Raw genomic sequence first — 12,445 nt, 5'->3', positions numbered from 1 at the left:
TCTTACCCATGGATGTTCTGCTCTCCTGCCAAAGGAAAAGGTCCTATGGAAGCAAATGCTGCAGCTTCCCCACACACTGAACTGATCGAGGTCAGCTGGAATAAACCAGGGAATGAAAATGGAGCTGCCATTTCTTATGTGGGAATAACAACAGCAAGGCTGGGACTGGGATTTTCTTTTGCAAGGAGAAACTAGGAAACAGTCACCAGGGGTTTATAGATTCCATGTCAGAGGAAAATTGAAGGGATAAGAGCAGATGCTTTTGTTATATAGAAGACTCATCATTAGAAATGAACATATAAAATTTAATAGCTTGGTTTAAAATACATTTTCAATTAAAAAACAGCAGGCAAAACAAAAAAAAAATCAGTTTCATAAAACATACATGACATTGCTGCTACTGTTATAAGACCCGTGTCCCAGAATATCTTATAGTGGAAAACAATCGTCAGATTTAGTTCACATACTTCATTAAGCAGTAAAAAGAAATAACATTCATGTCAATCTTACCTCTATGGAGACTCTAAATCTACTTCCCTGACCCTAGACCAAGTTTCCGTAATAAAACTTCCACTTTCAATAAAAATGTGTAAATATATATATGTATTCTATAGATCAGTTTTTTAAAAAATTCCCTTGCCACAGTAGAACGGTTCCCGTGCCGGCCGAAGGGGAGCCAGGCAGGAGGCTGCTGCTGGCTGGGGACGAGCTGCTCTGCTGGGTGCACTCCTGCACAGGGGCAGGGGCTGGCCAAGCCTCCTCGGCACCGTGCTGCACATCAGCCTCTCCCCTTGGGCCTCGAGCCCTCGTGTCCTGGCCACATGCCCACAGCCACAGATGTGCACATGTGGGAGTCTGCTCGAGGGGAGGGAGCATGCAGTGCCCCGAGCAGCACCAACCCTCTGCTGGGGCCCACCAACCAAAGAGGAGAAGGAAGGAAGGGGGAATAGAATGAACCAGTTCAGGACTGATCGAAATACAAATTCCAAAATACTGTATTTTATATAAATCATCACAAAAGAATGTGGGGAGGGACTTCAAGTGGTCAGCTGGACTCACCACCAAGGGAGAATCAATTACACCAGTGACAGTCCAAGCCTGGCTCTGAAGACCTTTGATGACAAACCACTGCCTCTATGGGCAACCTGCTCTTCTGATTAGAGAAAACTGCCTCAACACCCAGCCTGAAATTCTGTGATTTACACCCACTACTCCCTGTGCTTGCCGTGGATAGGGAGGACATGCCCATGGGTCAGGAGGCTGCTCCCATCAGTCATCCCATCTGACATGACCCCTCACCAGCCAGACCATGCAGGCCTTCCTCCTCAGAAGCCAGGAGCTTTGGCTGAAGGACCACGGGGTCCGTGCTCCAGTGGAGGCCTCGGCAGTGCCAAGCACAGCCAAAGGGGGGAGGTCTCCTATTTCTTGCAGGTCATTCTGTTGATCAACTCAATGTGGCATTTGCCTTCCTCTTCCAAACAGCACCATGACAGAGCTAAACAATTAGTAGGTTACAATTTGTTAACCATTAAGTAGAATCATTAATTATTAATTAAAATCATATGCTACTTTTCCAGACTATTTCTCCAGTCTTTCCAGGTTGACCTTCATGTCCTAGGTGAGGTATATGCAGCTTTGCACTGTCTGAAAATGTTACAAACCTCTTTCAATACCCAGATCCTTAACTAAAGCTCTGACACCAGACCTGGCACCCACGTTCATCTGCTCACTGTGTAACCAAGGTTTTTGCCTTAGTGCTGCCCTTTAAGTGCTCCTCTTTCACTTGCTATTAACCAAAGAGTGCCTTTCCTTCATAAGCACATGCACACGATGAGTAAATAGCACAGGGCAGTACTCTTTGGAGTGTCTGGCACTCCCAGCTGGGGCTCAGGATGCCTGCTGTGCCCACTGGGTCTCTCCAGCTCAGCAGCAGGTCCCCACAGTATGTACAGACACCAAGAATGCATAACCTACTTCAAGTCCCTACTCCCTGCTAACACTTGGCCTGCTGAGCCATTTTGGCACCTCCTCTCTCCAAAGCCCTGCCTGGGCATTTCCAGTTGTTGGCATCCTAGGCCTTGCAAGCTGGCTCCTCTAGCCTGAGCTGCTGGTGTGGGCAGCATCCACCTGAGCCTTAAGTACACTGCTACAGAAAAAAATCCACCCTCAAGGAGACCTTCTTCCTGACCCCCAAACAGGAGACTTCAAGAGAACTGCATCTGTCCAGCTCCTCCTGTGAACCAGGCCTCAGACTTGGCCCAAATCACCTCCCAGGACAGCAGTACCCAGCTGTTCAGGACTTAGTGGCAGTTCAAGAGAGAAACCAGGACTTCCATTGCCTGCCTGTGCATGAGGATTTAGGAAAGAGCTGGTAACTTTTCCCTTCTACATAGGAAGATCCATGTTTAACAAGCAGGTCTCTTGTGCCTTCTATGAACGTAGAAACGTGTGCTCACCTTTGGTGCATGATAAGGGTTTGTCCATTTTTAAATATCTATGTTAAATATGTTTTTTCTGTATATGGCATCCTTTTAGATGGGCTTCATTGCATATATTCACGGTATATACAGAACACCATATTTTATATATATTATATATTGCTTATATGTACACATTTACAAACCTTCAAAAATATATTGCACTTATATACAATATAGCTTCATCTGATGAGAGTTCACACAGTTACTAAGGCGAGTTCTTCATAAGCAAGGCAGTTTTACATTCCCCCCAAATGACACAAGTGATTTCAACAGTCTGCCCTGGTCACAAGTAAACATTATAGACTCTTCTCCAACCTGCATGCAACTCCTACTAATATCAATTAGTAGTTTTGCAGCTCTCCCTAGCAGAAAACAGTCCAGTAAAATGGTATTAGCTGATAACAGGCTCAAACATGGTTACTAAATAGATAAATAAGACATCACCAGTCTAAAAGGCCACCTTACAGGAGATTTCCCCTCCCATACCTACTAGTGGTTTATACACTAGTAAAAATATATACATGCTCTCCACTTGATTGCCAATCTTTGCTTGCCCATTTCAAGTGCAAATAAGATCATGAGCAAGAACACAAACACAAATGTATTAAGCAAAACCACTGCTCTGCTCCCCAGAACAAGTCAAACACCTGGCTTTCTTCTGGAGGTGATTAGTGTTTTGCCCAACATACTGAATTATGGGAAAATGTTCACTTGAGACCTTTGTTTAAAATCCACAGTGATCTGTGATCTTAGATCTCAGTCAAAGTCAGCTTGTAAGATCCTCCAACCTCTTCAATCTGCAGCTGAAAGGTATCTTCATTAGAATAGTGTTTCACAATGTTATCATCCATGTTGACCAGAATTCTGGAAAAACAAAACAGAACAGGTATTTTACAGTTCTAAATGCCAAAGGTGCACTCAAACCTAAAAAAGCCTGGACTATCCCAGGGTAACAGAAGATCCTGCTCATCCCTCTCTGACTCATTGCTTCCCACAGCAGATCTGGCTGTTCTGACCCAACCCTGCCATCAAGGCTGGCAGCCACACTTCTCAGGGTCTGAATGGAAGGATTAAATCTGGCTCCTGGACCAGGGAGGGAGAGGGATCTTGGAACCAGCAGAATCCTTCTGAAGCTGCAGGCACCTGGGGCTCTGAATGGGTTTGCTAGTCAGTTATGAACTATCAGCACAAAACCCTACAGAGCTTGAGGGAAGAAACCACCCATGCTTGGCCACTTCTTTCACTTGCCAGAAAGGTCAGTGCCTGTGTGTTTGGGTGCACTCACACACAAAGCTGTGCTTAGCAGTGGTTTAGGTATCACAGATTTTAAGCTTTTTGCAGCTGTTCTGGTGGGGTAATTCTGCCATGAAAGTACAACCCTGGAAGGGTGTAATTTTCTGGCTAGAAAGAGAAGGGGCTGAGACACCAAACTAACAACCACTTATAGACAACAAGAAAATTACTGAGAAATTAGAAGATGAAACAAAAGCAGACAATGTTCAGAAACTTAATTACTTATGCTACAAAACAAAAAGATTAAGTATGGCCTCTGGGAGAAACAGAGACTTCACAACTAAGTTCTCTTCAATTTAGCCCACAGTAATTTTAGCCAAATGCAGATATAGTAAGCCCAGTCACCACTGGAACAATTTAACATGGGTTGGAGGAGGTTCTTCATCACTGGGAGTCTTTTAACAAACTGAACTCTTTTTCCTCTGACACAATCAACTCTGGTTCAAATAACAACTAGCTCAGAGAGGTTCAGTGACTTGTATGTACCCAGGAAGCCAGACTACATATTTCTACAGGACCCTTCCTATAGTCTTCAGCTCTGTGGATGACGTTGAGATGTGTGTACTTGTGTGCACACACACATAAGAGCAGATGGCATTCACATATCTGCAGTGCATGGAGGAATTACACAGCAGATCTGCCTACAGGTTTGACAAAGGTGTTCATATTCTCAGGCAGTTACTGCACAGGTAGATACTCACCCTTTTTTACATTTTTTGAAGATTTTTCCTATTTTATCAAAAGGAACATCATACTTGTCAGATATCTAGAACAAAACAAAGCAATGATTGGTGAAGCAAGGAGACTGCTGTCATTGTCTTTCACTTCCTATTTTACACAAAGGAACAAGCACAACAAAAAGCCTGCAAATGAGGACAACTCTGTCCTACAAAGTCAACACTAAATCCCAAACTACTGTGCAAATCTACAGATCAGAACCCCTTCTCTGCATTTAGCTAACCTCTGTGCAAAGAATTTAATCATGTTTGAATCTGGATACTCACTTCTCATACAGCAACCTCCCACCCCTACTCTCAAAAGCCCACCCACTTAAAGCCCAATCCACACCCTGACTCTCATTCTGTCTTTGCTCTCTGTTCTCTTAGCATACTGAAAACCACTTTTAAATTTAGTGTCAGAGAGATCAAGTGAAAACTAGTCACGACAGTGGCTGAAAGAAGAAAACAGCAACAGAGAGAGGACCTGTGCTGCTAAGGGCATGAGGTGATCAGAAACATTCTCCTTCCTCAGCAGAGTGACATCAGCGTGGAGCCACAGCCACTGACCATGGCACTTCACTGCACAACCTCCAGAAAGTCGTGATGTCAGTAACCTAAGCCTGGTTTCCTCTGGCAAACTGCTCTATCCCACCAGTAAATACCGAACCAATACACTGCTTTGACATGCAAATGTACAGGGAGTTTCCCTCAAGCTACAGCTGTGAGCACTTGGCTCCTTGTTTTAAGAAATCCGAGTGAAACAACAGAGGTGCAGCTTCACTTCAGGACCATGGGATAAGGGAGGATTTCACAGCTTTCAATCTCTCTCCATTAGCCCCCACCCTCCAGCTGGCAAAGCCTCACAGCCAGGGAGAGATAAAGAGTCTGGTTACACAACTATCTCTACCACCTAAAGTTAATGGCCAGACCTGTCTGCACATCCCCAAAGCCCCTGTTCCCTGAGCAGAGGCATTAGTCACATAAAGAGACAGACAAATGTCAATTCTGAGCTCATGCCAAATATTACACCATTCCTTGGGCTTAAGCTCAGTACTTCCCTTGCTCTGAAGCAGCAGGGATAGTGGAAGGCTATTTTGGAAGTCAAGCAGCAGAGAGCAATTTCACACATGTGTGCACAGATAGATAAAAGTGTTCAGCAACACATAGAGGATGGGACTTGCAGCTCTGCATTACCAGCTTGTTAAAGGGCAGTGGAGGGCCCCAAACATGATTTTGAAAGGCTGAAACAAACCCAAGCCAACGGACACATTCTGAAAATCCATGTCCTATCAAAAGTACCCTCTCAGGCAAGAGGAACATCCAATCATCAAGCTTGACAGACCTGGATCTTCAGGAAGGCTTCTTACACCCAGACCCCACAGATGTGGAGTAAGGTACTTGAAAGACAAGCTTCCTGAATTCCCTTAACAATAAATTAAAGCATTATTTGCATTCATTTCCATGTTATTGAAAGGAAGTCTTCCTTATTCTTCTTATCCAGAAGAGCAGAAATGTGTGAGCACAAGCTGTGACTGCAAGTCTGACTCCTGTGACTGGCCATTGTGTAGGGGCTGGGTAGCCAGGGCTGCTTCTCAAGGACCACAAACCAACCTCGGCACTTACCGCTTCCATCAGGCCTTTCAGAGATGGTGTCTTCAACATGAGTGCATCAAAGACCTCCTCTGACTCTTTTCGGACATACAGCAACACTGGAAAGCAATTTGGAGAGGAATTAAATGTGCAATTGCTCCTCAGGAAAAATCTGTATCCCACAGTGGCTAAGCACATGGTGACATCCACTGAGGACCTCATGAAGAAACAGATACATACATTCAATATACATTTAAGATTGTAACACAAACTGCTAGGTTAGCTCAAAACTTACTTCTTGCACATAAAGCCACTATATGCTCGAGCATCTTTATTGTCAAAATACCTCTGTGTTTTCTTTATTTTCTCTATTATTAGACAAAAAGGTCATATTTGAAACAAATAAAGGAGGAACAGAAAACACAAATCTTTGAGACTCTTGGGTTCCTCCATATCTTAGTCATTTGCCATAAGAATTTCCACAATCAAATGATTTGACAGATGCTATCACAGCAGGAGAAGCCATCCTGGCCACCTCCGAATTTTTAAATAATTTATTTGTACAGTTCTGTGCTCTTCCTATGCTGTCTCATCTTTCTTCCTGCCCCTTGCTGTGTTTCAGCTCTTACCCCAGAGCTGACATACAGTGCAGGCTTGGTCTCCTCTAGGAGGGGAATGAAAGAACAAGAACCCCAATTAGATGAGCATCCCTAGCGTTCTCAAGCTAGCACAGACTCATTGCATTTAACATCAGCATCATTAAAAACTGCATTAAGGCTGAGGAATTAGCCAGGAGAGCAAGAAAGCTTGACTTTAACAGCTTTGCTGTCTTTAATCCATCTTCTAATGACTAGGTATTGCAGCCTGGATTGTTTGCAAGGGTTCATCAGCCACAGCTCTGACACACCTGCAACATGCAACAATTACTGGCATTTCTGATGGAACAAGGTGAACTCAGGACAGCACAGCACCTTGATGCATTTCCCAATTTGCCTGTTAAAGGCAGTTTTAAAAAAGGGAGGAGTGTAGATTTGAAAAAGGAAGACAGGAGACATACTCTCAGTTACAGCACAGATCAGATGAGAGCCAGCCAAAGGAGAGAGAATCTCATGGGGCTTGTTTTATGGCATACAGCAATATGAAAAAAAAAAGAAGTCTGATTTCCTTCTATAAGATTCATCCTTCCTTACTACTTTATCCAGACTGCAGAAGTGCAGCCCCATTATGGTCAGACTTGCAAGACTTAGCATTTGCTTCTTCATAGGTTCAATACTTCAAGCTTTGTTGTGGTCCTGCCAAACACAACCATCATCAATCAGGTACACCACCTCCACTCCAAAGGGACCTCTCACCTCCTTGCACAACACCACAGCAACATGAAATTGTAGAGACTGAAACTCAGTTAAAAATCATCTGAATTTTCTCTTAGCTTGGCTTTCAGAGGTGAGCATCCCATTTCCTGGCACCATGAAAGATGCAACAATTTTATACCCAGAACCAGTTCTTGGTGTTCATTGCTTCAAGTCCTGGAGGAGATTTCCTGAGTATTTTGTAGCAGATTACATGATGAATTCTCTGCCCCAGTCCATTAAGGATACTGGTAAGCTGCTCACCTCATCTTGACTCTTTCCTTATAGGTTCAGAGCCCATTACTGTCTGAATTGGCAGAAACCCCCAGAAATTCTCACAATATAAAATATTTGCACAACTGAACCATATCTTGAGACATGAACTGTCACTACTTAAAGCCAGAAAAAATCAGTCTGAAGTATACATCAATATGAATTAAAAAATTCTTTAACCTCAGATGCATCTCTCTATCGTGATAAACACTTCAAAAATTCAGTCTCTGAAAGAAGAAAATACCTCTTTTTGGCTCTTCTATTCTGGCCATCTTATTTGGAGTAGCAATGAAGTCCTCTTCACCAATATAAGCTCCTCTCTTCAGGTTGGAGCTGTCATTGACAGGACAAAAAGTTAGCAGTGGTAGAATTACAGGGACTTATCCCTCTGTCTAAGGGCAAGGTGTCAGGAGGTTGAAGAGCAGCTCTTACCTTTCACCCTCTAGTTCTTCTGAAGCAACAGGAAGGACCTTTAAAAACAAAAGGGAGATTTTGTGAATATTTCATCCAAAACCAGAAATAATTTTTTCTTATAATCTTTCAATGCTATATCAAATGACACTTTGGCTCCAAAAGCCAGTAAACATCTTCTTTACCTTTTTTTTTATAAAATGTAATAAAGGATCTCAAATGAGAGACAGGAACAAAAAGAAGCTAACCAACATTCTTCCTGGACTGGTGTAGAATATTCTGACAAAACTAGCACTAGGGTCTTTGCAGGAATGTCAGCCTTATGGATACAAGTTTATTCTTCATCTTTTGCTAGGAGTTCAGGCACTGCTCTTAAAAAGTAAGGTTTAGATTGTGTTAGAGCATGGCAGAACTCCCGGCACAGCAAAGTTCAAGATTTTGAAACCTGGTTGCATGCTAATTTTTTCCCTTCCTGTTTCTTGTAAGCTGGAACTTTCCAGGAACACTGAGGCAGGGTGCTCTGGCAGTGGATCACAGAGCTGACACACTTGCCAGTTCCACAGGGTGGATTTTCACCCTGCAGCAGGCATCTGGAGGAGTCTGTGCTGTGCAACAGCACACCAGGATCCCAAGGGATGCTACAGGAAAAAATCACCCTGCAGTTCATGCAATGGAAAAATCCTTTCAGGTTCACAGAAACCTGAAATTTGAGAGGAAAATAATTGGATGGTGAAACACCCCCAGTTAACTTCAGCCAATGCATCTTGGAGGAACATTTCTTGCCCACATGAGACTCAGTCTGTATTTGATTACAGCACTGATGCAGCCTGACATTTCATATGTACATACACATCCCAGGCCTTTTGCAAAAACATCTCAGAGCCTCTTCATCCCACACCCATGAGCTTTACTCACGTGAGCCCCACGCTGCAGGTTGGCAAAGTGAACATCAGGGATGAAGAGGACAGGCTGAGTGTCCAGGTCCATGAAGGGCTTGAAGATGGTGATGTCAGTACGTTTGTGTGAGGGAAGCATGGGCACTTTGACATCAGAAACTGCGGAGACAAAGGTCAGGATAGAGGATACTGAAGGTCCTGATGGGCCCCTACATCATGTAAAAGGTACATACACTGCTGAACAAGGGTATTCTGCAGTCAGGGTCAAAGCAAAAAGCCCCTGTGGTAAAGGAGTTTGAACTTTGTTGTGTCCCTCTCAGCTGAGGGCCTGGGCCCTGAGGGCTTGTTTCACAGAGTAGTCAAAGCTTTCTCCACCTCCCCAGCTGAGCAACTCCACTTTGTTCAGATATTAATTAGGATGGACAATGATGTGGCACTCAGCCCAAGAGAGGAACTGAGGTCTCCCACGGACCAAGTCAGCCATCCAAACAGAGGACAAAAATCAATCAGTCCCTGCCTCACCCTCTCCCTCTCCATTCCCTCAAAAGCTTGCTGGTGTTCCTATGCCAGGAGGATACAAAGAAGACAAAGGGACAACTTGAGTATTCTCAATTGGGAGCATCTTAAAGAGACAGCACCACAGCAGCACTATACTACAGAGGTAGCACAAATGCTGGTTTGTGCAAGTTGTTATATTTAAAGCTACATTTTAATTCCATACTTCCAAGTTTTACATCCGAGTTCCTCCTATTGTTGTTCATCCTGGTCACCTCAGGGTGCCAGCCCCTAGTCCATTCCCCCAGGATCACCAGGATCCATTTCCCACAGAGCCCTCTGGCTCTCACAATGTACCAGCTGATGTGACACAACCCACCAAGAGGACAAACTTAATCCACAAAGACTCTCTGAGGAGAAAGTGAGGCAGAAGGTGCCTTAAACCACATTTCAGACACATTCATGTCAAAGTATCACAGTTGAAGACTTTATTTTCCTAAGTGGAAACATATCCATCTGAGGTCAAACCAACTGCAAACAAAACCATTTCTCATGTCCTCAAGTAGAAAATACACTATTTTCTCCTTGCAAAACAGATTGTTTTAAAGATTGCTCAATTTCTGTAAAAATATCTTTGCCCAAAAGCCACCAACTGTTTCTGCTGTTGAAGAGTTCATGTACACATGGCATTTGTGATCCTGGAGGTGAGTATAACAGCTCATGGCTTCGAGGAATCAAAAACTTCCCACATAAGAACTTGAAAGGCAAAGATCGTACTCTCCAGGAAAATAAGGATCACACCAGGCTAAAACCAAGCCTGGAAAATTAACATTGGAAAGCAGCTTTTGTTAAATCATAAGATCCTGGGAAATGTGTAGTGACCCTGCCTGCCCTTTCCAGCCAGGATGCAAAGGTTGCACGCAGTAACTTCTGGGAGCCGCTGGTTTGTGAAACGCCAACAGTGCACTGAACCTGCCTCTTGTGACGTCCTTTGAGAGAAACCAAAAACCCAGCCCTTTCCACAACTTCCCTTGAGCAAAACGGGTTCCTTCAGCACTATCTTCTGAAGCTGCTCCAGCAGCCTGTACCTGCTGCGTCAGGAAAATCCTGCCTGGCGAGCTGAGGTGCGTGCTGGCTGAAGCAGCAGGGCTGTTACCAGCCGAGCGAGCGAGAGCACGCGCCTGCCCCGTGCCCACGAGGAGCAGGGAGACAGATCTTCCTCTAGGCAGCTCTGCTGCTGAATAACCAGTCATCCAAACACAGGATCTGTCATCTGCAGCAGCTAGAGGAAGATGCTCAGCAGGAAGAAACTCCTCATCCTTTATGTACTACAGTGCTGAGGTCTCCACATACTTACACAGGCAGAAACTTTGAAATTACTTTGTAAGGATCACTTTGCTCTTGAAGAGTGAGCATAGGGCTGAGAGGCTGGAGGCTCAGCCTCAAGGCTGCCACAGCCTTGCTGACAAGTTGCAAACACGTTTTTAATGTAAGTTAAAAGTTTAGTATCAAGCTGAAAATATTTGCAACTGATCATTCTCACTACCACCTGGATTGGGAGGGTCTCTAGCCCAAAAATCCCACCTTCACCTCACCACTTCAACTGCTACAACCCATCCTGACTGAATACACAGCAGAACCCTGTCTTGGACAGAAAGAACTATACAGAATTAAGCCCTAAATGATCCAGTGTGTTGCAAAACACAATAACTGTTCCATAAGGAACTGCTTAAAACAAGCACTACTCCATAGAGGATAAAAATTAACTTGAGAATTCTATTGCACAAGCTATTTATACCCAAAATAAAATCCAATTTAAAATACTGATGGAATAAGTTCTACTTACAGGCATTCAACTGAGAGCTGGGATCAGTGCACTTGCCTTTTCTTTTGCTTTGCTTTCGCTCTTCATCCCTGATCTTCCTCTCTGCTCCCTGTCAGACAAGAGATTAAGGGAAAACAATAAGGGAGTGAAGAAGAAGGTGGGGGGGAGGGAGAGAGAGGTATTTTTAATTTTTTAGGTTTTTTTCAGCTGCAGAGGCAGGAACAGCAATTCTTCCAGAGCTATGTTTGTGGAGGTCAGTTCCACAGTACCCGAGCTGCAGGTTTACCAGAGTGTCAACTTTGAGATCTGCTTACTTTTGAGTCCTATCATCTAATGAAATCCAACTACCATATCCAAGACGCAAACATTTGCTTTTCTTTCAAGTCAGATGGAGATATGGTGACAAAAGATACCCATGTCTATAATGATAGTATAAAGCATTAGATCAAAGCATAGTTGAAGTGTTTAAAACAATAAAGAATTGCAGGTTCTCCCAGTTTAGGAGATACTTGATTGTCATTAAAGTCACACCACACTTGGATCACCAAGTGCAAGATACCTCCTGCACATTTCACACAGAGCCTGCAGCAGCTGCACCAGCCTTCAGTGAGCTCAAGCTGCAGACATGCACTGCTTTAAAGCAGGGATTATTTCTTCTCTTTTGATCAGGGCCAGGCCATGGTGGAATCCACAGACTCCCTAACTGGGTTCATGCCTGCACTGTTCCTGGCCTTCCAAACCAAGCAGCAGAGGGGACAGTGCCATATTGACATTTTTTCTGCAAGGTGCAGACAGCTAGGATGGAGAAAGAAAAGGAAGAAAGAAGCTTTGGAATCGTGTTCATTCCTCCAGCTCTGCCCAGGCCTCACCCGTGACTGTGGGTTAAGTCAGGGATGTCACATTGCCAGCTGCATGAAGTGATGAGCCCAGAGGAGATCCCCAACACTCAGTCCTGGTGCCACCACTAGGTCACCAAAACTGATATACACAAGTTCTACCTGCCTCCCAGTGCCCTCCTGCAAAGCAGGGCAAAAGGTTACAGTTACCTGGCCACACCAAGCCATGATTTCTCATTGCCTCTCCTTCAAAGCTGCCAAAACACACCCACATCCTT

General features: G+C 44.2%; 1 protein-coding gene across 6 annotated transcripts in view; it reads right to left on the bottom strand.

Annotated features, from left to right (window-relative positions):
• Window positions 1–324: 324 nt before the first annotated feature.
• The window catches only part of GRHL1 (grainyhead like transcription factor 1), a 46,472-nt gene continuing 34,351 nt past the window's right edge, over window positions 325–12,445 (bottom strand). For all 6 annotated transcript variants that reach the window (XM_039715688.1, XM_039715689.1, XM_039715692.1 and 3 more), the window contains 7 exons: window positions 11,353–11,440; window positions 9,031–9,170; window positions 8,137–8,174; window positions 7,949–8,037; window positions 6,116–6,201; window positions 4,475–4,539; window positions 325–3,344 (listed from right to left, as the gene is read on the bottom strand). In XM_039715688.1, coding sequence (XP_039571622.1) covers window positions 3,230–3,344; window positions 4,475–4,539; window positions 6,116–6,201; window positions 7,949–8,037; window positions 8,137–8,174; window positions 9,031–9,170; window positions 11,353–11,440 — 621 coding nt within the window. In that variant the 3' untranslated portion in view covers window positions 325–3,229. The remainder of the gene's footprint in view (window positions 3,345–4,474; window positions 4,540–6,115; window positions 6,202–7,948; window positions 8,038–8,136; window positions 8,175–9,030; window positions 9,171–11,352; window positions 11,441–12,445) is intronic.

Source organism: Passer montanus, unplaced genomic scaffold (genome assembly GCF_014805655.1).
Source record: "Passer montanus isolate IOZ18808 unplaced genomic scaffold, ASM1480565v1 scaffold34, whole genome shotgun sequence".
In the NCBI taxonomy this organism is placed as follows: domain Eukaryota; kingdom Metazoa; phylum Chordata; class Aves; order Passeriformes; family Passeridae; genus Passer; species Passer montanus.
This window is presented reverse-complemented; position numbering and strand designations above follow the sequence as displayed.